This window comes from Arachis ipaensis, chromosome B7 (assembly GCF_059453495.1).
Source record: "Arachis ipaensis isolate K30076 ecotype BB chromosome B7, ASM5945349v1, whole genome shotgun sequence".
NCBI lineage: Eukaryota > Viridiplantae > Streptophyta > Magnoliopsida > Fabales > Fabaceae > Arachis > Arachis ipaensis.
The window spans coordinates 123,099,942-123,127,654 of NC_142442.1; the positions used below are offsets into that span (position 1 = coordinate 123,099,942).

At 33.1% G+C, this 27,713-nt stretch overlaps 2 protein-coding genes across 5 annotated transcripts; both read right to left on the reverse strand.

Annotated features, from left to right (window-relative positions):
- Positions 1-1,779: 1,779 nt before the first annotated feature.
- On the reverse strand, positions 1,780-9,442 carry LOC107610117 (uncharacterized). Of its 4 annotated transcripts, none has more exons than XM_088492552.1 (6): positions 9,134-9,442; positions 8,887-8,985; positions 5,867-6,085; positions 5,000-5,145; positions 4,173-4,291; positions 1,780-2,206 (listed from the first exon to the last, which is right to left on the reverse strand). In XM_088492552.1, the coding sequence occupies exons 3-6, from the start codon at positions 6,079-6,081 to the stop codon at positions 2,183-2,185; spliced, it is 504 nt and encodes a 167-aa protein (XP_088348678.1). In that variant the 5' UTR covers positions 6,082-6,085; positions 8,887-8,985; positions 9,134-9,442; the 3' UTR covers positions 1,780-2,182. The 4 variants fall into 4 exon arrangements, with proteins under 4 accessions (XP_088348678.1, XP_016167680.1, XP_088348676.1 ...); XM_016312194.3 differs by lacking the exon at positions 1,780-2,206 and adding an exon at positions 3,035-3,423; XM_088492550.1 differs by lacking the exon at positions 1,780-2,206 and adding an exon at positions 3,035-3,423 and having other exon boundaries at positions 8,887-8,989; positions 9,134-9,433.
- Positions 9,443-19,640: 10,198 nt separating this feature from the next.
- LOC148553969 (phenylcoumaran benzylic ether reductase Betv6-like) lies at positions 19,641-21,884 on the reverse strand. The gene is made up of 5 exons (XM_088492549.1): positions 21,400-21,884; positions 21,183-21,317; positions 20,844-21,087; positions 20,194-20,397; positions 19,641-20,094 (listed from the first exon to the last, which is right to left on the reverse strand). Exons 1-5 carry the CDS (start codon positions 21,583-21,585, stop codon positions 19,928-19,930), a joined length of 936 nt encoding a protein of 311 aa, XP_088348675.1. The 5' UTR covers positions 21,586-21,884; the 3' UTR covers positions 19,641-19,927.
- Between the last annotated feature and the right edge of the window lie 5,829 nt (positions 21,885-27,713).

Sequence of the window (27,713 nt, forward strand, 5' to 3'; positions counted from 1 at the left end):
AACAAAAAGTACAGGGTATATGGTACTTTTAACTACTTAACCACTCTGTTATGACTTATGGTTAGAGTGTTAGAACTTAGAACTTAGAAACAAGTAGCGTACTGAGATGGACATAGATTCATCGAAAGGTACAATTAAGGTTATTGATTATTGATGCTCTCTACCAACCGCATCTGGTTGTTAAGGCTGGCTCCGGAGGGTGGAGATTCCCCTGCTAAGCTAGTATTGTTCTTTTTTCTTTTATTAGTAGAATTTTCAATGTATTGGTATGTGTCATTTATTTTGGATCTTTGTTTTCTCTGTTTTGTGACCTACTTCTAATTATTTTGTTCATGCACTCTAGCTCCAGGAGCGGCCAATGCTATTCCAAAGTTTAAACTATTAATTGCTCTCAATTTTCAATTAATTATTATCATTATCTCGTAGATATAGGTTAAGTAACCATTTTGCCATTTCTAATTGGAAATTTTGATAAATATTTGGATGAATATTCATGGATGCAATATTCTTGTTTAGCTCATGTCATTAAGTGCTGCAAACAGAAAGGTCTGCATTGAACTAGTTGAGTCCTAAGGACCTTGAGCTTTAAAAAAAATAAAAAATAAAAAACTACTAAAATTAGCCAATATTAGTCAACTTTAAATTTAGGTCAATAATTTAAGATTGAACTCCATTAGAGAGACAAGAAAGATCTTGACAATATGTACGATGGGTTTTGAATTTGGCTCAATACAAAAAAAAAAATAAACAGTTATTTCAAAAAATTAACATCTTAATCCTAACTTATCAAAGGAATTTACCCAAACACCCTCTCCAAACAGTCTGCTATCCCATCCTCATCAATCATTCCACCTCTCCAGCGTTAGAAGCTCTCTCACCGGCCATCAAACAACCATCCACGTAGCTATTAAAACAATCATCCGATTATCTAGTGAAATGACCATCTAGCATTTGTTAATTGTATATACTTAAACTGAATTAAACAAAATAATCATCCAATTAAGAATTAAAATAATCATCTACATCCTTAGTGGACTAAACATCCAATTGCGGAACTCGTTAATTTAATTTCACTGTAATAATTATACGTTATTCTTCTCGAGCAGCCGCTTCATTAGCTTCGTCTTCTCGCAAACTAACTCTACCACTGTCGGCTTCACTTCGATAAGATTCTCTATCGTTGCAAGCATCGCGTAAACTGCGGCAGAATTGTCGGGATAAAATCGTTGAGCCGGTAAAAAATCTGCACCAGGAGCTCGAGAACATTGTTCTCTATCAAAGCATCAACTAAAACCTTAGCCGGTTCAACATTGTCGTCGAGGACATCCTCGTTAGTGAGGTCCTGGAGGAGCTAAATGACGTCGATGGCAATGGTTGAAGAGGTCGACGATGGAGGGGACGACATTGAGTGCGACAAGGTCAGGGGCTCCGGCGAAGATATTCAATTTCTGGAGTTCTTTGTGAAGGTCCAATTCCAAATAAGCGTACGCATAAAATGGAGCAATACGTAACTTTTCCATAACTAAATCTTTATTTATTTAAAATTTAAAATTTGAAATGATTAGAAATTAATTAAATTAATTATTAACTGATTATAATTTTAATTTAATCCTTGTTATACACATTGTATATACTAAACTCATTGTCACTCCGTACTTTTTCTTTAAGATTTAAGGGTGTGACTTAAAATTTAGAATTTAAGATAAAAAAAAAATTTAAAACATTGGCTCTGAACACAAGAAGAGAGAGCCAGTTAAAGAGAAAAAGGACATCAATAAGTGAATATTAATGTAACTCATCATTTAAACATATTCTGCACCATGAAATAATCAAAGACATGACACACTGAACGCCATTTTCACACCAGCTCTTTCTTTTTTTTTCCTTATTTTCTTTTTCTCTTTTGATTTGGGGCACCATAACACAAGAGTCTCACATAGCAAACAAGTAGTAACAAGGGTAGCAGATTGCATCAAACTCCAAAGAAAAATCTGAATTATTTTGTATAATGAGCATCATTCTTTTTTGTTTTTTAGCTGTCAAACGAACTGGTGTAGGTACTCTTCCACGGTGGTGTACTTGACATCTGGGTACAACTCGGAGGCCTCAACCCCAAAAGAAGGCTCAATCTCAAAGTTGGTGTGGTCACCCTTCACAAACACCGAATGGTTGATTGATAATATCACATTGACTGGAATAGGTGCCTCTGTAACAAAACAAAATAATATATTAATAATAAAAGTATCTATCTTTTGATAAAAAAAAAAAAAAAATTATCCATATATATAATCCGCTACAGGTGCTGCTCGTTTTTTCACCTAATTTGTGCTATTCTATACCGAATTAAATTATAATCTAATAAATTTGGAGTCCAATCAATTTATTTAAGTAACTTCCCCTTATTTTCTTATTAGATAATTTGCTAAACTTGTTTCATATAAATTTTCTAAGTAACTTATCTATTTAATATAAATAAATTTTTTTAGAGAATTATCTTGTTAAAAAATTAAATCTTTTGAAAGTTAAAAAAATAATTTATTCACTGATTTGATGAATATGTTTTTTTTTTTAATAAAGAATACAACTAATACATTTTTTAAGATACATTATTTAATCCAAAGTATATTGAAATATTCATAAGCGATAATATTTTTTATTTGATTCTGCTAGTGTCAAAATAATTTTAAAAAATTAATATGTATTATGCAGAATCAATGTTGTTAAAAATCTTAGATATGTTGTATTTTCAATATTTAAAATATCTTGTAAACTCTTCTTTGCATTGGGCAAGAGTTAGACGGACAAAAACTAAAATTTTACCTTTGAAAATTACAAGTTTAACAAATTCATGTATGCGTGGTTGGAGGCTTGGTTGAGTGGGATATCATATGCCTCCTTAACAACCACACCCGGGTTCAAATCCCATAGAAGGAAAAATAAATCCAAAAAGTGAACTCATGTAGTGTGTGTATGCTAAAAAAAATAGATACATATCACCCCAAAAACAAAAGAAGATACAAATAAAGCCATGCAATTTAATTGTAATCATGTATGCTAAAAAGAATTAGGAACTAATTATAAGTGCATTTCCAAATACTTTTCTCACAGGAAATTGTTATCTTTAGACCAAAGTCAAGTGACTAGCCACCCCTTGAAACTTGACTCCTAATGAATACCATCATGACACATCTAAACCATATAGGATACATTAAATTTCATTAAAAATGAAATCTACATCAAATTTTACATTAAGTGGCTCTAAGTTATGGAAGACTAATCCATACAAAAATGAAAATACTGCTCAACATTTTGGATACTCTATTAGTAGAAGGAGATGCCATACAACAACTTCCGCCGGTGTTGTTTTTCAAAACCACCAACAATGTCATCAATGGTCTCCTCCCAGGAATCAGTAGCTTCAATCTATATGCACACAATGCATATACACATCATTAACTACGAAACACAAATCATTCATAATCATAACATAAAATTCTAGAGTAGCTATCCAAATTAGTTCCCAAAGAATTTTACATCTGACACTGGTCCCTGACAAACTTTTGTTCTTTAGAAGTCCTCAATAATTACTTATGTCTGACAGATTGGTCCCTCCGTCGCTCTCAATCAAATTTTTAAAGATGTATGTTGAAGAAATAAGTTTTAACATATTTTATTACAATATCATTAGGTCCTAAAAAATATCACAAGACAAATTAGTCACCTTTAAAACAATGGGGGGACCAAATTGTCCGATGGGAATAATTCTTGAGAACTTTTGGATAATAATTAGTTAGGAACCAAAGTGTCCTATCTGAAATTTCCTGAGGACCAATTTGGACGTTTATTCAAAATTCTAAAATGGCACACTGATTTTAGTCATGCCATTTTGTTGGTCTCTTGGGGCTAATGTTTGGCAAGTGTCGGAAAAACACGTACAAAATACAAAAAATTCTGTTTCTATCTTGAGCCAGTTACAAAATGGAGACATACGATTAAGATAAGCATCTAAGTTGGAAAATTCGTTTGACCAGTTTTAGCATCGACTAGATACTCTTGCGAGAACTATGAGGGGTCACTTTGTTTGTCAATGGTGGAAATCCACACTTGACATACCATGTTAAATAACATGAATGCAAAGATAAAAATGCATTGTGTTTGAGTTCGAAACAAACCTCTTGACATAGATCTAAAGTAAGCCTTGCTCCTATGGCTGCTTCCTCGTGGTTATCTTTCACCTCCAAGTTGATTACCAGCACACTTTTCATGTGAATGTGATTTCTATTGTGAAGATCTGCACTTTTTTTCAAGTTAAACCATTGTCAAACATTGATTTAAGATTGAAGAGTCATTAGACCCAACATGTTCTTCATTCCACATATGGCTATAACAGCTTTCTGAATTATACATGACTAGAAGATAGATCATAGATTGGAACAAAAATATCCAAGAAGGCCTATGATTCTATGAATGGATTTAAATAAAATCATAGTCTCTGCAAGTCTGCAACCAATTGCAAATATATCTAAGAGCTAAACAAAACAAAAGTGGACCACTCCAATTCCCTTAAAGTGCCAATAAAGTTCGTAAGGAAAATATTATTTTTCATCCATGAAAATTTTGACGTCATTCTTACCCCAGCAACATAGAAATGATAAAGAAAAAGCAAAGAAAACACAGAAAATCAGTGAACTCCACTGGCATTGCAACTCTACTGCTAATAACACAGTTAGGAGACATTTTATTCGCAAATATATTACCTAATTCTTTTATATTGCTAAAACCATGGCTGATAATCATCTCTTCGAAACTGCATTATAATGCCAATGGCAGACATCTCAGCTTAAAACACAAGCATGCTATTCAGTATGTTCTATCTACAATATACTAAGAAACAGAAGAAAAAAGCTTGTTTTTCGAATTCATTTATCCAAGACACCAGGTTCAAACTCAACAATCAGAAACAGCAAAAAGATTGAAACAAATCAGCAAGAATGACAACCTTCAATAACCATATCAAAAACTTTTTCCTCAAATGTAAATACCACATCAAAGGAGCCATCAGCAGCATTGTCTTGCCATCGTTGAGGTGCTATTTTGACTGTTGAGTTTCTTTTAAGCATCGGCAATATTCCATTTCGTCTGTAGCTGTGCTCTTCTTAAGGTTTGCCATACACCCATACCATATGAAACAATGAACAAGGACTCAACTTCAAAGGTAAACACTAAACACAAATGCAAACATTCAAATCCACCAACAGAAACATATATCATATATGAATAGTATTCAGTGGGTAACTAATTTAATCAACTCTACATCTTATTCAATTCAATGAAGCCATTTGCTAAGGAATCACCATGCACTCCAATTAAAATTCTCGGTTCTACATCTATATGCCAAAATACACAAATAAACAAATCATAGATTTGAAACAAGATTTCCATGGAAAAGAATACAATTGCCTGATATGACCCCACCAAACATTGGAGCAAAACTGCATTCTTCTTAGCTAAAATTTCGATTTTTTTTTTCTTTTATTCTTTACCCATTTGAAGCAACTCATGATCTCTGATTTTCATTTTTGGCCAGCATAGCAAAAGGGATACATTTACATAAACAAATCATAATACACAAACAAAATTGAAGAGAAAAAAGTGAAGGATAAAACCCGTCCGATGCAAAACACCATTCAAAGACTCCAGCAAAAAAAAAAAATTGCATTCATTCAGCTTAAAAATTCGAACTTTTTTTCCAGTCAAAGAAACCCCAGAACTTTGAATTTTCATGTTCAGCCAAAGAAATCAAGAGGGTAGAAGAAAATGCAGAGAAAACGAAAATTGATTCCGTGAAGAAGTAGAAGAAGGATACAGTTCAGGGTCTTTTCTGCGAAGGTCATCGAACATTTGCTTGTAAGGGGTACCGAAATCGTAGACGTTGGGTTCTCTGAGGGAGGGACCAGGAAGCTTAACGTGCGCACCTGTGCCGTAAGAAGAGACATCGAAGCCCTGCCTCTTTAGGAGGAAGTGCGCTTCCATGCTCCTATTCTGGTTCGATGAACACACCATGGCGTACCGATATCTCATTATTCTAAGAAAAAAAAATTCAGTTAAGAGTGCACAACAATGGATCCAGTGATTTTTCACCGCTAAGACGAAGAAGAAGAAGAGGGTTCTTCAGTGTTGCGTACTATTACTACCAATGAGTTAGGGCTATTTTGCATTTTTGCAAAGTTGTAGAATAAAAATGTAAATTCCGACGTAGTTATCAAAACCGAACCGACAATCAATTTGGTGGTAGACAAGGTTGCAAGAACCGAATCGGTCATTGAACTGATAAAATGATTGGTTCAACGGTTCAATAGTCTAACCGAAGTTAAATCATGATTAAATCGGTTTAATTAAATATACAATGAAATTATTAAAAATTCAATATACAATTTTAAATATTCAAATTTAATATTTTCTAAACCAATAAAATTTAAAAATTTACATTTCACATAGTAATTTGTTCATATTTTATCTTTTAGAATTCATAATAAAAAAATTTTAATTAACTTCTAAACTCTAATCAAGCTCAATTATTTGACAATCAAGATAAACACTCCAAGAGAAGAATTCTTGTGATATAAGAAACAAAGAAATGTATTCAAAAACTTAAAATTGAGAACATAATTATTGAGAATCAATACACATTGATCATATTATTTTCAACACTTCCCAAATATAAAATCTGCACTATATATATGAAAGCTATTGACCTGAAACAGAATAACTAACTAAATCACGAGTTTACATGCTCTTCTTTCACTCTTTCTTAAACCAAATGTTGTTCGATTACATTTATATTCTCAATACTAATCAAGTATTCAACAAAAACTTAGAATCCAAAAACTTCTCAGCATCCAAAGCCAAAGAATCCAAAAACAGAAAATTAAGCAAAGAGTCCAAACTCAACATCCAAACTAAATTCAGAATCACATCAGCAACAGTCAACAATCCCAACTCAAAACACAAAATTATTTCAGAAAATCAGCAAAAAGGATATTACAATAATAATTGTGCACCCAGAGTAGACCAAAGCAGCTTCACTCACTTTCTGCTAGCTAGCTTGCCCGCGGGTAAAGCCTAGCCTACTTTCTTGCTATAGGATAAACCCTCCACTTTCTCTCTCTCTCTCACACACTCACTACCACGGAACCCTAGCCCTCCTCTCTCTCTCTCAGCTCCACGGAACCCTAGCACCCCCAGCCAACAGCAGCAGCAGCCAGCGCCCAGTTCCTAGCGCAGCCGTCGCCGACGAACTCTTCTCCTCAGCCAGCGTCCAGCCCCGGTGTCGCCGATCCTCTTTTCCTAGATCCCTTCTACTCGCGTCGCTAGGTCTTCTTGGAGCTGCTGTTGGCGTTGCCGCCTTTCTCCAAGAAGACCTAGCGACGCGAGGAGAAGGGATCTAGGAAAAGAGGATCGGCGACACCGGGGCTGGACGCTGGCTGAGGAGAAGAGTTCGTCGGCGACGGCGGCGCTAGGAACTGGGCGCTGGCTGCTGCTGCTGTTGGCTGGGGGTGCTAGGGTTCCGTGGAGCTGAGAGAGAGAGAGGAGGGCTAGGGTTCCGTGGTAGTGAGTGTGTGTGTGTGTGTGAGAGAGAGAGAGAGAGAGAGAGAGAAAGTGGAGGGTTTGTGCAAGGTTCTGAGAATCGGATCGGTCATCAAACCGTTCTAGTCACTGGTTTACTGGTTTATTGGTTCAACCGGTCCAACCGTGGTTCAACTAGAAAAACCGTTTTAAAATAAAATAATAAATAAATTATAAGGTGCTTTATACAAGTAAGCTTATTAAAAATATGCAAAACTCTAAAAACATGAGAAAGTACCAGTTGAAAGTTCCCAATTACAATTGTTACCAAATATATATGTCCTTTATATAAGCTAAATTTTAATGGAAAAGCATCTTATGTGCAATACATCATAGAGGTAACATTCAATAATTTTATTGACTTGAAGCTCATTAAAAACACAAATAAAAATTAAAACTCCTTGATTCTTTGGCAACCAAATGATTGAAAAGATAAGTGAACATAGACCAAATATGCAGGGGATCGAGCACTGACATTTTGGAAATTAGCAATACTCAACATCTAAAACAGAGAGAACAATTGTACAAAAATAGATATTAACAGTTTATAATTTGTAGAAGCATTGACATTTGCTTATGCTATTGCTGTGAAACATGATCATTAATAAACTTCAATACATGGAATTCATGTAAGTTGTTTATGCTACTGGTTATTAACAGTCTATATATTTTGCATAACTCATGACATTTGCTTATGTTTTTTTGTGGGAATTAACTTAATATTCTATAGTTTGTGGAAGCTTTCTTCTCCTTTTAGTTTCTTTTTTTCAATGGAAACAAGATTTAACAACAAAAATTTAACAATAAAAATTCCATCATTCATTTTAATCAGTTCAAAACAAGATACAACTTAGCGAAATTTAACTAAAAAATTTAATAAATAAATTCAGTTCAATACAATAGAGAAGACTCAATCATTCAGATAAAAGCTCATGCTTAGTATCATTTTAACAAAGTGATTACATTGAACAAATAAAAGCTCACACCTCACCATAATTTTAACAAAGATTAGTAACATTTTCAGCAGACAGCAGATTGATCAAAATTTTAACATAAATTAACAAAGAATTATCAAAGTTTAAGCATAATTTTTTTTTCAATAGAGCATAAAAAAACAACCAAACAGAGTACAGCCCAGCAGTAGCAGCAAAGTTAATCATTCAACAATAGCATTAACAGTAGTAAAATCCTAAACCCTTCATTCTCACTTCTGAACAAAGCACAAAAAAAGAAGAACAAGCACTAGCAATGTGCACCGACCTTCGATTTAAGCAGTTGAGCGCGACAGCGAGTAGACAACGGCGAGCAAGACGGCCACCAGACGACGACCACTGTTATTCCTTCTTCTCCACTTCACCACTTCCTCAGAAATTAAAAAGAGCAGCAGAAGAGTTTTAACAAAACAAAATCAACAATTTAATTTCAATCCACATTCAGAAATCCACTAAACAGAGAATAAAAGCAAGACCCGAAGAAGTGAAAAAACCCTGTAAGCAGTGCCACTAACCTCCGACGAAGAGCAGAGCGACGAACAGACGATGGCGACCGGGGAGACGACGGCAACAAACAGACGGCAAGTAGCTCCAACCCTCAACCAGACGACGTACCGAGCTACAAGAGAGTGGCTGGGTTCGAGACAGGGGGAAGGAGGAGGCCGCGGAGGCGCCGAGAACAACGGACGGTGCGGAGGCGCCGAGAACAACGGACGGCGCGGCAGGACCTAGAACCCTAATTTTTTAACTTGCAAGCTTTGCTTTTCAATTCTGAATTTCACTTAGGGGGTGTTGGGGGAAGGGGGTGGGTGAGGCCTGAGGGTGAGCGTTTATGCTTTGGTTTCCTTTTTTTTTAAAAAAAAAAAGAGCTCAAAACGATAGCGTTTAAAAGAACCGGTCGGTTCTCGGTCCAATCCAACCGCCCGGTTACCGGCCGGTTCAGCGGTTTACTAACGGTTTTAGATGGAAGGTTTTATAATTTATACACTGGATTGGACCGTTTTCTTTGTCGGTTTCCGGTTGAATCGGTTCGACCAGTCGGTTCGATCCGATTTTCAAAACATTAGGTTTATGTAATTTTTAATTGAAAACCGGAAAAAATCATCCGGTTCACCGGTTAATCACCGGTTTGACCAGTTTTTTGTAGAACGGTTTTGTACTTCAATCGAATTGGCTAAATGATCGGTTTCCGGTTAATCCAGTTGAACTGGCAAATCCGGTTCAGTTTTCAGAACAATGGTCGTAGGTCACTAATTTAACCAATAAATCACTGATTCTTCTGGTTAACTTGGCTATAATTAAAAAATATATAAAAATATAAAATTAAAATTAAAATTGGCTTTTTCATCATGTTTAAAGATACTTTCATCATAATTAACTTTTACAAAATTTACTTTCAAACCTCACCAATAAACAAACAACATAATTTATTCAAGAACTCTGTAGCAAAAAAAAACTCCATTGTAAACATCTAAACCAATTAAAAATATGGTTATTGCGATTTAACCATCATAAAGTATAAACATTGAAAATATGGTTATTCCAATTCAACCATATATTCCAAATGTTAACAAGAAAGAGAATTTGGCTACGATCTTTGATGCCAGCCTAAAACCAATTTGCAATGAAAGATTAGTTAATGAGGTGTTGCCATTCAAAATTCAAAAAATGCTAGACACTATCTATCATACAATGCAAAATAGTTTCATTCTAGGCAAGTGATTATTTACCGCAACAAATTCAAGGTTTTTTTTTTTTGGTGTCTGACAAATTCAAGGTTTAGTGACGATAATAAGCAACAAATTTAATTTGGTGATATTTTTCAACAACAACAAAAATTGCTTAGTGAGATATTTAGCAATAAATTCAACTTTCAACAATAAATTCAGTTCATTGATAATGTTTAACAACAAATTCAATTATGATAATTTTCAACAACAAAAACTTTACCTCCAATTCTCCAAATATGATTTACAGCAAAAGAAAAAATTAGTTAAATTATTATTTCAATAACAAATTCAAATTTCAACAACAAATTCAAGGTGTGCTGATGATTTACAGCAATGAAATTGAAAAAAAAAAATAACAGGGCTAAAGGAAGCTGAAGCTCACTTGGCTAGGGACCAACTGACAGCACAAGACGGTGTAGGAAGCTGACCAACTGAACACACGGTTGAAATAAGAAGACGACAACGACCACTACCCGAGGGAACAGATGCTGGTTCCGTCTATTTTTGCTTTCGGCGAAGCGAACGCAGGAAGACGCAACTGAGCTTGAGACGGTGACAGAGCACGACAGAGTTTGAGATACCGGAGATGAGAGAGGTCGCAGCGACACCAATCGTGAGAGAGGTGAGAGAGTTTGAGGGAGAGAGTGATGAGAACAAGAAAGAGTTTTTTTTTTTTTTAAATAAACATGACCCGGTTTGAGTTATATAAACCGGCTGGATCACTGGCTTTACTGAAGCCCATCCAAATCAAATCGGTTTTTATCAAAATCCAATGCTTAAGCAATTCAACGAGTAATTCGACCTAGTTAAATGATTGGATGACCGAATTTTCAATTGAACTGATCAGGTCGAACTGAATTTAATAACTATGAATTTCAATAAAGATTTTCTTAAAAATAATATGAAAACAACAATTTGAAATTTTAATGGGACTAAAAGCTATATTATTATTAATTATTCTATTTTATTAATTCCTTATAAAAATAATAACATAGAACTTACGGTCATATATATTATTTAGAGTAATTACTTAACCAGTTCTAAAATTTTAAAAATAAATATTTTAATTTTTAATTTAAAAAATTTAATAAACAAATATATTTTCAATGTTATTTTTAGGCATTCAGGCAATATCATTTTTGGCCACAATTTTTTGGCAATTACTATTATTAATTGTTAACTCACACACATAATAATTGAGTATTCACGTGTTGTGACAGAAATAAATTAATTATAAAAGTTTGATTAAAATGATAAACCAATTCCTAAAAAAAAAAAAAGAAGAAGGCCAACAAATTTTGATATAAAATTTTTTTTAGAATTATGCTTTCACATAGAATTAGAAAGTAATATATTCGGATATAGTATAGAAAGTAATATATTCGGATATAGTAGAGTCAGACTTTTTCGCCAACAACAAAAGAATAAATATAATTTAAAAATAAAATAAAATGAAAGAATCTTGCACAGAGTCAGAGGAGGAGTTTAAATTTTTTACTACTCTTACTAATATTCTCGCTAATAGCTTCGAATGAGAGCTAAAGTTGGTGGGTTAGCATCATAGAGGAGTTCATGAGCAATGCAGAACCGAATGCGAATCTCGAACTGGTGGCCAATTTATTCTGACAGTTTTTAAAAGGCAAAAAATAAACTGATATTTAAAAGATTTTGCAGAGCACCATCTCTCAGCTTAGGATTAGCTCAAAAAATAGTAGATGAGAGAAATGAGATGATCTAATTTCTTTTTCAATTGCTAATAAATGATAGATGTCTTTCACATTTTTTATTTTTCGTGGAACAATTCCAAATTTACCTTTGTTTGTTGTCCGTTTTTGGACCAATTTTTATATCAATAAAGCTATTTACCTTAGTTTAAAAAAAATAGTGAGATGCTTTTTGTTTTTCTTTTAAATTAAAAGTCATCTGTTTGTTGCGAGAAGGTTAAAAAATAATATTTTTTTTTGTAAAAAAATGTTTATGCACAGTGCATAAAATGATGTTTTCAAGTATTCACAAATAGCAAAAAAATCACTTTATCAGGTTGATTTAACAGAGTCAGTCTCTTGTTATAAGTGAAATAGCAATAGTTTAATATTATTTATACCCAAATTCACTATTTTGTAGTGAAGAGTAGTTAAAAATATTAATTTTTTTTATCTATATAAAGGATTGCTAGCAGCCAAATGAGAAAGAAACTTATACTTTCTCCTCTATCAGAATTGTGTTGTTTCTTTTTTTGGTGTTTCTTTCTTTCTTTAACTTCAATATCTCAAAGATTTTTAATTTAGATACAACAACTTCTTTTTTTTAGGAGTAATAGAAGGAAATGTGAGTTTATTAATATATTTTGATGGTGATGTTATACCATATGCAGAGAAGGTGTGGAATTTATTTGTAGGAATCTAATTTTTTTTATTATGTCTTACACGATGTCATTTGTAGAATTACAAAGTGGACTATGTTAACACATACACGGTGATATTTCAAAAAAAGTCAAAAGTATTTTATATATGTAACCAGTGTTAAGGCTTTGGTAGTGTAATACAATTTCAATTAATGAATGTGACTGATAAAGCCACTATGCTAGAGATGTTAATGATTTATCAACGGAGTTAGGCTCAAGTGTCGACACTAGAGTTATATGTTGAGTTCGAGAAGTTAACTATTAGTGACGAAGCAAACAAATTCTTGCTAAATGAAGAGGACAACACAGACTAGAAAGTAAACAGTAGTGACAGTGAAGAACAGTTCTTAGCCAATAATGACACGTTGGGAAGAAATGATGAAGGGAACAAAACTAGTGTCCCAAAAAGTGCATGCTTTAATGAACACAGTAGCAAGCCAATATTCCTTTGATTTGCCATCTTTCATGCGTGCTCTGGACCTCGACTCGACGCTATATGCGCCCCAGAATTTCCTGAGTTTGTAAACTCAGGTATGTGACTATCATTTTTTAAAGAATATTGGTTATTTCTATATTTCAAATTTTGCATGTTTTTTCAGTAATTGTTAATATGCTTCGTTTGCACCAAATAAAAAGAAACAAATAAGTTACATTATTTTGCTTGATATTGTAAGTGCTTAAATTAAAACGAATACAAATCAGTGATATTTTAATTTTATTTTGAGTTAAGACGTTAAATATAATGATATATACTTTTATAGAACTTTGAAATTGTTTTTCGTTGTCTGTAGGTGTTCCCTTTCATGGTAATTAGGAATTACACAATTTTTAAAAGGGTCGATTATAGGGTCTACGAGTTTGAGCCTTTGATATTTTATATGAAATGCCTGCAGTATGGTAAAGGTTGTGGTTGGCTAATTTGGGGCTAGTTTGATTCAACGAAAGTGTTATTGGAAAATTAGGCGATACAATGAAAGTCATATGTGTACTATGGGGACAATTTCTCAAGGCCATTCGAAACTGGATTCAAACACAATTGCAAATGCTATAAGGCCTCTAGTTGAAGTTGACCCATCTTTTAAGCAAAAGTCAATTGCAAAGTCTTTGGTGGTTGGGAAGTTTTCTCTAAGTATTTGCCTGCATGGTGTATGACAATGTGTGCTCAGAACCCAGGATCTATGGTTCAAGTAGATACTATATTAGCATATCATAGATCTAAGGTGGAGGAAGGTGTCAAAATAATGTGCCTGAATATTTTGGAACTTCCATCCATGCATTAGAGTGTTCCGACACTGCAAACCACTCGTGCATATTGACGACACACATCTGTATAAAAAATACAAAGGACCTCTTTCGGTTGATGTGTCTTAAGATAAGAACTAGAATATTGTGCCACTTGCTTTTACCATCGTTAAAGGAGAGACTACTGACGCATGACACTTTTTCCTAAATAATCTACAGAGGATTGTCATCAGAAGAGATGGTGTCGATATTATTTCTGATTGGCGCAACTCTATTAGCGCAGCAATGGCTATAAGTAATAGTGTGTGGAGTCCTCCTGGGGCATTTCATCTTTTATGTGTCAAGCATATTGCATCGAACTTCTTATGAAGATTCCAGGCACCGTACTTGCAGAAATTCATCATAAATATAGTTAAACATTTTCTTTATAGAAAGTTGATCTTTGTACATTTGTAATTTGTTATATACTTTTTGAATTAGTAATGAGTAGTATCATCTTGAAACAATTTTTTTTGTAGGGTATTCAAAAACAAAACAACAATACAACGAGCAGTACCAGCGATTGCGGGAGCGGAGAAAGGCATATACTCAATGGTATGTCAGGATTGATCATCGGTAGTGGGTTATGACTTTCGATGAAGGGCATTGCTAGGTTTACATTACACCCAATCTGGTTGAGTGCATAAACTCTGTGTTAAAAGATACACGCAATCTCCCTGTGACGACATTAGTAAGGGCAATCTTTTACCGCTTGAATGAGTTATTTACCTGAAAGAGCGCAGAGGCTCAAGAGCGCAAATTTACAGGCAAATTTACAAGAAGTTTTCGAGATTCGTGAGATGCCTAGTGGAGTTAAATACACGGTTGACCTCAAGCACATAATCTATAGCAATAGTAACTTCTAGGTGATTTGACATTCATGTCACCAAGTTTTTACATGTTGTGCCAACTAGCGTCTTGATTTGCGAGTTTATGTTCATGATGTCTACAAGATAGACGAAATTCATAGAGTTTACACTGAGTTTGTACCAGTTGGAGATCCAAGCACATGGCCAGCTGACACCGGACCACGGTTGATCCCTAATCCTGCAGCTAGGCGATGTAGTAAAGGTCGACTCAAATCAACCCAATATTTGAACGAAATGAATGCTCGCCAAATGTGTCATCTGCGATTATGCAACCTTTGTAGGGACAATGAACATAGGCATAGTCGATGCCCTCATCGTGCCGAGTCGAGTTCAAGTTGCACATGTCCAATTGCATAGTTAGTTATGATGTAGTTTTTTGAAAATCAATATGTTCGTAGGGTTTATTGATTAATTCAGATGTTGTCTTTGTGTTTGATGCATTGTTGTTGTTGTGATTAAAGTATTATTGTTGTAACATGTTGACATTAAGTTACTGGTTCTTTTTTTTTTTCCCTACTCATGTAACGTAAAACAGTGTACTCAATAGTAGGTGAATAAGGATCCACGTGAAAACCATCAATGATGTAATGGTGTCAATTTAGATCCCACCTAGTGATCCAGTCGCTATGGAATTCTCTATAGTCAGTGTTCTATTCACCATGCAACCTAACATTGTGATGCTACTCCAGATCCTTTTCTGGACCAAATAGAGGTTGTGGATAGCCAAATTGCTGACAAACTCGATCAGTTGGGTGTCATTCTATGATCTCAAAGTTGATCAAAGGGCCAACAACAGTTCGTACCTCATGATAAGCGTATACATCTTGTTGCACGTCATGGTGGATGTGGACTTACGGAATCCACATAAAATGTATTAGAATGTTACATCAACAAAGCAGATGTTAATAACGACAAGGATACTAATTGTTATTATAATTCAATGTTTTGAGTTATTACCACTTCAGCTTGCATATCATCAAGTATCTACCTAACATGTTAAACCCCAAAATAGTCCCTAAGATTGGCGTTGTGCACTAAAATCGTCCCTGAGATTCCAATTGCACCAATTACGTCCCTGAGATTGAAAAAAATGCACCATATTAGTCCCTGACCTATTTTCCATTAACGACGTGATGACATGGCATGATGACATGGACTGTAAGTGACACGTGTCACTTCATGATTTGGCCACGTGTAATGGTATGATGATGTGGTGACCGGTGACACGTGGCATGCTGATGTGGATGGTTGTGCCACGTGTCACAATGTTATTTGGCCACGGGTCTATTTGTGCCACGTGTTGCAACAGTATTCGTCCACATGTCATCCATTATGTCATCGTTGTATATGCACCGAATTAGTCCCTCACTTTGCATTAAGTGACTCATTTTAGTCCCTGAAATTGAATGTCGTGCACCAAACTAGTCCCTTCACCAGTTTTTTCTCATTTTTTTCTATAAATTCAAAATTCTCAATATTTTTGAATGCATTAATTTCAATTCTATTTTTCACATGTTCTTCAAATAAAAATGTTTTTATAAAATATTTTTTCTCTTACGAATATCCTAACTGCCGATTTAGAGTTGACGTGAAGGCCTTTCAAGCACCTTCACTACCATCTCCGATTTCTTTCAGTACTTTTATAAAATATTTTTTTCTTGCGGATATCCCTAATAACTGCCGTCTTGGAGTTGACGTGAAAGTATTTCAAGCTTCCCTCATTACCATCTCTAACCTCTTTCGTCTAGACTGTAGAGGTCAAAGATGGTAGTGAGGCTGTTTGAAGTGTTTTCAATCTAACTCATTTACACATAACGAAAACGTGTATTTCATAAGAAAAAAAATATTTATTTTAATTATTAATTTATTGTTAAAAACACATATTTTTTTATGAAAAAAATGTGTATAATCAATCATATAATTATTTTTTTATAATAACATACTTATATATTACAAAATTTACCAATGTTAAATTATTAAAAAAATTTATATAATTAAAACTAAAATCTTAAAATTTTTTATAAAAGCACTTGTATTTGAACGATATATAAAAAAATAGAATTGAAATTAGTGTATCTAAGATATTAAATTTTTGAATTTATAGAAAAAAAATGAGAAAAAATTGGTGAAAGGACTAGTTTGGTGCACGACATTCAATTTCAGGGACTAAAATGAGCCACTTAATGCAAAGTGAGGGACTAATTTGATGCATATACAACGATGACATAATGGATGACACGTGGACGAATACTGTTGCGACACGTGGCACAAACGGACACGTGGCCAAATAACATTGTGACACGTGGCACAACCATCCACGTCAGCATGCCACGTGTCACTGGTCATCACATCATCATACCATTACACGTAGCCAAATCATGAAGTGACACGTGTCACTTACAGTCCACGTCATCATGCCACGTCGTTAATGGAAAATAGGTCAGGGACTAATATGGTGCATTTTTTCAATCTCAGGGACATAATTAGTGCAATTGGAATCTCAGGGACGATTTTAGTGCACGATGTCAATCTCAGAGATCATTTTGGGGTTTAACTCTACCTTCATTGCTCTATGATTTTGGTGTTGCCTCAAATTATTCTACCTGAAAATATTAAGCTCCCTAATTAGAAACATAACAAAAATGACTTAATATAATAATATACAATTTACCAGATGGTAATTCTATTTTTCACATGAAAATACAATTTTATCTTCATGCCAACAGAAAGACTCCACCTGAAAGAATGGAAAGCCAAGGTATTCGCTCCCACGCCCAGATATGCAACAACATCAGTGGACCATCCATATCCTTCGTAAAATAATGCGAGACCTAACATAAAAACTTATATAGATATGTCAAACATGTCGATTCCCAGCTATAAGTTTTGATTTTTAAAAAATTTCTCAACAGGGACAAGTACTTGCAGCTCACCATTGACGTCAACTTGTTAGGAAATAAAGTGGTCCCAATCAAGTGGCATATGAGACATCAGACATAGCATTACACAAACTCTAGAGTGTCCAACGCTTTTGCATCACGGATTTATTTGATCCATGACAACTTAATCGCACTAGATACATGATCATTTTCATCTGACGGTATCCCAAAATTGGCTACGCATTCATCCATCATGTGAGAAAAACGATTGTTCGTCCTTCTACTTACAGCACGACCATCGGTTGGGAGACCATAGATGTGTATCACATCTTCCAGTGGAATTGTGCATTCACCTATTGGTAGATGAAATGTATGTGTCTCGGACCTCCATCTGCCTGTTAATGCAGTTATTAGAGATGATTTATGTTTTACTCTTCCTATTTAAGATACGTGATAGAAATCGATTTTTCGTAATGCATCAGTTACCAAGTAACTATACTAGGTGGAATGAATTTTCACGGTTTTAAAACTCTCATCGCCTGAATATAGTACGCTACTTGTTTCTAAGTTCTAACTCTTTAACAATAAGTCATAACAGAGTGGTTAAGTAGTTAAAAGTACCATATACCTTGTACTTTTTGTTACAAATAATAACATTTTGGCTATGAGGTCACCCACTCTCTGGTTTTCAAATATTTTAGTTACTCGTTTGCCTTTCTCTGTACTATATTAATTATATATTATTAATATTAATCTTATTATGATACTATATTTATTAATAATATAATACTATATTCATATTTATATGTGTAGCAAATTTTAATTTAATGATATTATATATTAAAGTTTTTAATTACTCCGCCAATCCCTATAATTTTTTCGAATTTTCAATTAGGTCTTTATACTTTTTTTTCTTTTTAATCGAATCCTTATACCATATCAAATTTTGTAATTAAATTCTCATTAACTGTAAATAATAAAAAAATATTTATAAAATATAAATTTACTGATTTACCCAAACTTTCTACCCTCTTCACCCTCACCACCATCTATCACTCCCCCATCCACCATCACCTCACCTTTCTTTTCCGTCACCACCCTCCTTCTACCAACAAATTTCCTTTCTTTCATAGCAGAATTTTTGCCATAATCAACACAAATTCATAAGGTGTAAAGCAGATTAAGTGTGCCTTGTAGTAGTTTTGATAATAGAGTTGGGTCATGTTCTCAATTCCATTGATGCTTGTAGATTAATTTATTCTAAGAGGCATATGTATGATTGGAAATTTAATTTGTCCAATTTCTCCAACGTGTTCCTCTGCTGTTCCTTTAATTAGCAAAAAAGGCAAATGAGTAACTAAAATATTTGAAAACCAGAGAGTGGGTGACCTCATAGCCAAAATGTTATTATTTGTAACAAAAAGTACAGGGTATATGGTACTTTTAACTACTTAACCACTCTGTTATGACTTATTATTCATCGAAAGGTAGAATTAAGGTTATTGATTATTGATGCTCTCTACCAACCGCATCTGGTTGTTAAGGCTGGCTCTGGAGGGTGGAGATTCTCCTGCTAAGCTAGTATTGTTCTTTTTTCTTTTATTAGTAGAATTTTCAATTTATTGGTATGTGTCATTTATTTTGGATCTTTGTTTTCTCTGTTTTTGTGGACCTCCACTTCCAATTATTTTCTTCATGCACTGTAGCTCCAGGAGCGGCCAATGCTATTCCGAAGTTTAAACTATTAATTGCTCTCAATTTTCAATTAATTATTATCATTCTCTCGTAGATACAGGTTACGTAACCATTTTGCCATTTCTAATTGGAAAATTTGATAAATATTTGGATGAATACTCTTGTTTAAAGAGAAAAAGGACATCAATAAGTGAATATTAATGTAACTCATCATTTAAACATATTCTGCACCATGAAATAATCAAAGACATGACACACTGAACGCCATTTTCACACCAGCTCTTTCTTTTTTTTTCCTTATTTTCTTTTTCTCTTTTGATTTGGGGCACCATAACACAAGAGTCTCACATAGCAAACAAGTAGTAACAAGGGTAGCAGATTGCATCAAACTCCAAAGAAAAATCTGAATTATTTTGTATAATGAGCATCATTCTTTTTTGTTTTTTAGCTGTCAAACGAACTGGTGTAGGTACTCTTCCACGGTGGTGTACTTGACATCTGGGTACAACTCGGAGGCCTCAACCCCAAAAGAAGGCTCAATCTCAAAGTTGGTGTGGTCACCCCTCACAAACACCGAATGGTTGATTGATAATATCACATTGACTGGAATAGGTGCCTCTGTAACAAAACAAAACAGCATATTAATTTATTTGATTGTGATACTAGCACTAGTTTATACTTTATACTAATTGAAATTAATTTAGGGTGTGGACAGACCTTGAATATCCTTTAGAAGTTTTTCTTCCGGGACATAAGTCTTTTCGAGGGTCTTGCCAATCTTTTTCTCCCACAAGGCAACAAGTTCATTAAAGGAGTAAGTGTTCTTAGGGGGTCTGATGTAGAGAACCTTGTTCAGTGTTCTTGGGTCATCCACCGCTCTAATGGTGTAAGTTCCAATGTCTGCCTCGCTGTTAAAAATTGCTACATGAACACAAACACACAAAGATTGTTAGTATTGTGAATAGAAAAGAAACACGAATATAGAATAATGGGGATCACTTTAATAAAGACAAAAAAAATGTCTTTTTCTTTTAAGACGTGTACACCTGTTATATTATGATTGGAAATCTTTATTAAATCGGTTGAGAGACACTAGAGCTGAGAGAGGGTGGGAATTTGGGTATGACAGCAGTTACACGGATGAGAGCTAGAGGTTCAGCATAGTGAGGTTGTGGGAGGAGTTTGAGAGTTTAGGATTGCAAAAACAATAGCGTTTGTGGAAGTGAAAAAACTAAAAAAAATTATGGTTTAGTCCGAGTCATGTAAATTGGTCAATTCGGCATTGTTATAAAAAATTGATTTTATTTTGATGAGTTAAAAAATTAAAAAATAATCGGTTCATTAATACGTCCATTAATAATATATACCTTTGGGATTTCCATCGCCCAAGATAATGACTTTGTCTCTGGGAGGAGGAGGTGCGAAGGCACCAGGCTGCACGAGTGTGGGCAAGAAATAGCCAGCAAAGCAGTTGGAGACGACATAGGTGAAAGGTATGCCTTCGGCTTCAATCTTCCTCCGAATTTGTGCTTTTACTTCAAATGCAGATTTTGCTGGCTCCACAGCATGCACACGGTCCACATCGTTGCCAAATTCCGAAGGGAAAAATCTCTGCCAACAAATAAATATCAAACCAATTAAGTTGGTTATTCATGGACATCACTCATTCCATTCAAATTCAACAAGTCAAAGTTTATGCCACGAACCTTGATGTTACCAGCTTCCTTAATAGCAGCGATGATCTTGACCTGATCGGCAAGCTGCCCGTGACCCACCGTGGATATCACCACGTCAACCTCCTTTATAGCTTTCACCAGCTTCTCATGATCATATAGATCACCCTGCGCCCCATTTTAATTAGTTTCATTACTTTAAATTCATATCTATAAACATATTACGGGAATAAAGTGAATAAATTCATACAGGAACTATATGAACTCCCAAAGACTTGAAATGGTCGATGAGTTGTGCTTTGGAGGGGTCGGAGATTGTGGATTCCCTAACCAAAGCAAAAGTGGGGTGGCCACCTTTTGCGCTTGCTTCCACTACATGCTTACCGATGTAACCGGTGCCTCCGATGATCAGAATCTTGCTCTTCTCACCAGCCATGTGTATTCTCACTCACTTGATCAATTACTTTTCGAAATGGAATGCAATATGTTGCTCTAGGATGCTTCAATCATTTAAATAGGAAAAGTTTGCCACCCATGGATGGGAATCTGTTTCTCAAAGCAAAGGGGTTGGTGGGAACAACAAAACAAAATACCTACTCTAATTTAAACAATATAGTAACGCGTGTATTGAGTGTCTTTAATTTTTTTTGTTTAAAAATCTTATCTATTTATTGATTTCTTGATAAATCAGTTGTTATATATGTTTCAATTTTCATTATTGGATTACCATATCTCAATATTCGGTTTTCAGCTCTTAATGATTTGTCTGATAATCTTTTTTTTTTTGTGACTATTTGTCTGATAATCTGATATGCTTTTAAACACGTAATAACATGCCAATAAATTATAACTCAAATGACATGATGTTTTCATATTCACTTATAAAATTGCTAATTTGAGTCTTTCTATTATCAGTAAAATAAAAAAAAACAATAACGTGTCGTTTCACATGTCAAGCGTCTCTGCATATGTTATTTTTAAATAAGCATAATAGGGCAATTAATAATTAGAAAAAATAAAAGACAAATAAATTTTTAATTTTTTAATTTAAAATAATATAAATAATAAAAAATATAAAAATGTCCCTAATTTTTTAAAATGTGAAACATTTAATTTTTTTCGTTCAAAATATATAAAGACAAATTAATCTTTTAAAATGACTTAAATATCTTATATTTTAAAAAATAAGAGACATTTTTATTTTTTTTAATTAGTCAATAATTTATTTGTCTAGGAAATAAAAAATCAAGAACTTATTTATTGTTTACTCTAAAAATTAATTGTCATCTATTTCTCTTTCAACCACATTTTTTATTTTTTTATTTTTAGGATTTAGTTAAAGTATATTTCGAGGTTATTAGTATAAAAATTTTATTAAAATGATTTATTTTAAATTTAATAAAATAAAAAATTTAAACGTCTTCTAATAATAGTAAATTTGATATTATTTCGGAATATATATTAATTAAACCTTTTTAAATATTTTTTAAAAATTTAATTATTTTAAGATTTTATTAACTAATGTCTTAAAATCAATTATTAATTAAAATAGCGAAAGAATATATTTTAAATATTTAAATGTTTGGAATCCTTAGTCACCCAAAAAAAATGTTTCAAATCCTTAGAAAGTAGTCAAAGTACAGTGCTGGCTAATTTTTTTTTCTTAAATCATTACTTCATTAGGGTATTTATTGATATTAGAAACTTTCTCGAACGTTCTATGGACTTCCACGACCACAAACAAATGGGGGTGGTTTGCTTGTCAATAGTCAATACTACATTCTAGAACGTCATTTTTATTCAAAATGCTTTGTCCATGTTCAATGTATCTAGACATATTTGTTTCTGGTCTTCTTTTAAATAGGTTTATATGTGATAAGATTATTATTAACTAATCTTAAATTTGTCAAAAAATTTAAAAATATTTATAAATTTTATTTTATTTTAATTTTATTTTTAAAGTTTTTAATTTATATTAAATATATTTTTGATAATTAAATTTTTAAAAAATTTAAAATTAATTTAATAATAATATATGACAACTATATCTAATTTATTTGTATTAAAAATTATTTTTATGAAATTATTACTGAATTGAAGTTAAAATTTATAAAAATTTAATTATACAGAAATATATTTGATATAAATTAAAATTTTTTAAAATATATAAAATTAAAATAAAATAAAATTTAAAAATATTTTTAAAATTTTTAATAATTTTTAAGAATAAAAAATACTTTATTCTGATTATTATTATTATTATTATTATTATTATTATTATTATTATTATTATAAAAAAAGGGACAAAAAATTCCTAATCTTTTATCCATGGTTCTGAGAATTGAATAAATCTGCTAGTTTTATCGAGTTAATCGAAAATTGATCAACAAATTAGTTTGGAAGAAAAATATATCTTATCCAATCTGAAATTAAATAAAAGATATGACTTTTAAATTAATTCTAACTAATTTAATTCAGCATTAATAGATTAAATCAGATTTGATTTAAATATTAAATTTTTAAGATTTGTTAACTAATTTAAATTAGATTTAATTTTTATAAATTAGATCATATTTGATTTAAATTTTAAACACTTAAAGATATAATAATTAATTTAATTCAGATTTATTTTTAATAGATGATGTCATATTTGCTTTAAAAAAAAAAATATATATATATATATATATTTTGAAAAATCCTAGCAACAAATTAATTTTAAAATTAAACTATTTTAATTGAAATTTGAACTACTAAAGATAAAAAGTCCGAATTTCGAACCATAAAAGCGTGGCTATTGACCCCTTTCGCTACACTTTTGAAGGATAGCAAAAAAAAAATGTAGTCAAATTTCTATTCAATCGCCACCTCATAAAAGTGTGGCCATTGACTACTTTTAGCCACGCTTTTAAAGCGTAGTAAAAGAAAGCGTGGTCATAGATCCTTTTTTCTTGTAGTGTTCAATGAGAATTAAATTTGAATTTAATTTGAATTTAATTTTGATATGCTCCACAATGTAATTCTTTCAACTTGACTGATTGCACCTTAAGGTTGTATTTAGAAGAGAGATGGAGACTAAGAAATTAAGAATGAGAGACAGAGATGGAGAGACTGAGACTAAATTAAGTATCTGTATTATATTTGATATAAAATATATTGGGTTGAATTATATTTTAGTATTATGTTTAATTTAAGATAAATATAGAGATTAAGAGGTAGATTTAAAATTTGAAAAGTTAAATAAGGGTATTTTTGAGAATAAATGTTATTAATTTTAGTCTCCATCCTAAAAAATTTCAGTTTCTTATTTTTACTTTCTAAAAGTACTAAATGGACTAAAATTTTAGTATTGAATCTCAATCTCGCAGAATAAATTTAATATCTGAAAACCAACGCTACCTAAGTAATTTTCGAATTTAAACTAAATCCAACCAACTTAAAGGTGACTTAGAAAACTCCTGATTGCTTACACTCCATCTAAGTAGCTTAAAAAAATTCATAATTCTTGCTCTCTAAGTCGATATAATTGCATTTGAGACGAATTTTTTATTTCTTAAATCTCGAACGTCGAGATAATGTAATTATTTTATTCTTGAGCATGACAAAATTATTATCCCGTTCCTGAGCTCTATAATGACAAAATTTCCTTTGAGCATAGAAAGATATTGATACCTAATGAATCAATAAAAAATAACATTTTTTGGGGGTTGAATAGGTGTAGGAGAAACATATAGATTTAATTTGTTAGGTATGGTGGTTGCAGAGTCATTAGAAATCAAAGCGTGAGCTTCAGCTGCGACGAGAGTATTTATCCATTGTAACAACTAAGAAATCAAATTAGATTGTGGCAAAAGAAAAAAATACTGTGGATTCAATTTTAGGATATGGTGGTCGAGTGAGACCGAGAATAATGGATTTTTACTCTTTAGAAAAAGAAAATGGACGAAGAAAATGAAGAGAAAGAGAAGAGAATTAAAAGAATAATATTGTCTTTTTAATTTTTACTAGTGTATATTTCCGTGTTTAGCACGGTAATACATAAAATTATATATTAAAATTTAAATAAAAAATATCTATTGTAGTTATTATTATAAATATTTTACAACTTAAAAATATTAAAAATAATTAATATTTGTTTTAATCAATTTGGATTGGTTGAATAGTCATCTCATTTGTCCGCTTAAGTAAGTATTTGAAGTTCGAATCTCGTCTTGTATGTATAACAATCCATTAGTTAACGACAGACCCTTAATAAATAGAGCATTAATATGTGGTGGATTAGTCTTCGACTTGTCGAGTTAGGAAATCTGTAGAAAAAAATTGTATTTGTCTTTAAAATAAAATAATTTTTCATTAATAGCAATACTTATGGACTTTGTCTTTGTTGAAATTTATTTGGGACAATTTTATTTGTTGGTATCATATTCATTCTTGAAGTCAAAACAATATGATTAACATTGTTACTTGTTAAAACTTTACATTTTATGAAATGATTTTTAAATTTTCAAATTCATAAACTTATGTCATTACAAAAGTTATTAGATTAATTAATATTTCTTGATAATATAATGTACCGAAACACCATCGTTGAGTACTAATAACAACTTTTGTTATTCAATATATAATTTATTCTATTGAAAAATAAATTAGAGTTAAACCTCAGAGTGGTCCCTGAACTTGCACTCGACCCTCAAAGTGGTCCTTAAACTTGCAATGGCCTCAATATTATCCCCGAATTTAACACATGTGGTTCACGGTCGTCCCTGAAGCATTTTTCGGGGAATATTCCTTAACGGTGCGCTGACGTGTATGGAGAAGCGCCACGTTGGATATCTGACGTGGCTGTTATCATTTTTTAACTCAATTTAGTCCCTGAATTATTTTATAACCCTAATCCCCAATTTATTATCAGAAACCACTCTATTTCTTCTTCTCTGCTCTCCTTCGTCTTCTCTGCCATTGTTGAACGTGATTTGAGTGGGTCATGATGGGTGGAGTAATAGTTGAAGTACCTGGTGGTGTGATAATTGGCTTGGCCCTTACTTCCTTGATTCTGGCATTGAATACTTTGCAAGCATTGTTACATATGTTGTCACATTTTGGTTGGGAGGGGAAGAAGGCTCGACTCCATGCATCTCTTCGTCATTTGGAAAGGTACTCTCATGCTTCCTTTTTAGCTCTCTGAATTTTCATCATCCCCTCAATGAATCCCTCTTGAGTAGTAGATCTTACACACTCCCACAGTAATCCTCTAAGTTCATTGTCTTTCCATTGCTTATTGAAGTTTCTCCGCTAGTGCTATACACAAAATCTGTGGTAGACATCAGGGAAGACCTCCTGCACAGCTGTCATTAGCCCCTGTACGAAACCACTGAAATTAATAACTTACAATATCGGGACCCAAAATGGTCCCTCACCTTACATAAGTAACATCAAAATAGTCCCTACACATACATAAGTGACATCAAATTAATCCCTACACATGTATAAGTGACAGCAAATTCATCCCCACGATTTATTAAGTTCTACTCCTACCCCATTCTATCAATACAGGCAATAACAATGTGTGAAACAAACTAGTAAATATAGAAACAGAATCATGAAAGCAAAACATGGCTACAAAAAATACATCAACCTAAGGAGTTCAACCCTTACTAAAATACAATAACCAGTAAATAGCAAAGACATCGTTACCTTTTACATGTCCAAAATGAAACACCACTCATTTTGGGTGTAGCTCCCTAGATCCTCTTGCAGCAGCTGAAGAAACCACCTCCAATTATTCGTGTTCTCCACTGGTACAATGGCATATGCAATGATGTAAATGGCTGCCAAGATTTGTCCACCAAATTTGGTTTTCTGGAATGCTCTATCAAGCCTTATTAGAGGTCTGCATCCCGTCCTAAACCCATTCTTGCACCTATCCAGACAAATATACATCTTGTCAAAAGTAGACTCTTTTGCGGGGTTTGAAGTATGTTAAACTTTAGAGTGCTTCATATTTGGAAATTTTCTAAGCTTCTTCACCAACTTGTTTGCTAACCACCCTCCGTTAGCTAATTTATTTTTTGTCTCCCTTGAACAGGTATGATCATTATTGAAGGTTTTAACTTGCCAGCAAACAATCTCACTATCCTTAGAGATATAGATAACCCATGGACATTTCTCACCCCTACATAAAATCCTGCATCGTACATTATCATTTTTCTTGAATCTAACTCTTCTACCTTCCTGGATGCAATACTCCCTCACAGCCTCCTTAAAATCCATCTTCGTGTTGAATTTCATCCCTACCTCTAATTGGAGTTTTCCGAACCTTGTTTCTTCTCTGAAAACAGGAAATAAGTCGTCATCCTCTGAGTTAGGGGTGTCTTCATTTCTTCGGAATGCCAAGAATTTGTCCTATCTAACTCATCATGAGCATCATAACCTCCAAAATTCGGGCCTTCATCATAACCTCAATTTGCTGCCTCCACCCATCAGGACCCACTCAAATCACGTTCAACAATGGCAGAGAAGACGAAGGAGAGCAGAAAAGAAGAAACAGAGTGGTTTCTGATAATAAAT

Coding starts and splice junctions, on each gene's coding strand:
- LOC107610117 (XM_016312194.3), bottom strand. CDS start 6,081: ATGAGATATCGGTACGCCATGGTGTGTTCATCGAACCAGAATAGGAGC. Junction 5,146..5,866: donor CGCAGAAAAGACCCTGAACT/GTATCCTTCTTC, acceptor AGAAGAGCACAG/CTACAGACGAAATGGAATAT. Junction 3,424..4,172: donor CTTTAGATCTATGTCAAGAG/GTTTGTTTCGAA, acceptor GTGTGCATATAG/ATTGAAGCTACTGATTCCTG.
- LOC148553969 (XM_088492549.1), bottom strand. CDS start 21,585: ATGGCTGGTGAGAAGAGCAAGATTCTGATCATCGGAGGCACCGGTTAC. Junction 21,088..21,182: donor AGGAAGCTGGTAACATCAAG/GTTCGTGGCATA, acceptor ATTTGTTGGCAG/AGATTTTTCCCTTCGGAATT. Junction 20,095..20,193: donor ACTTCTAAAGGATATTCAAG/GTCTGTCCACAC, acceptor GTTTTGTTACAG/AGGCACCTATTCCAGTCAAT.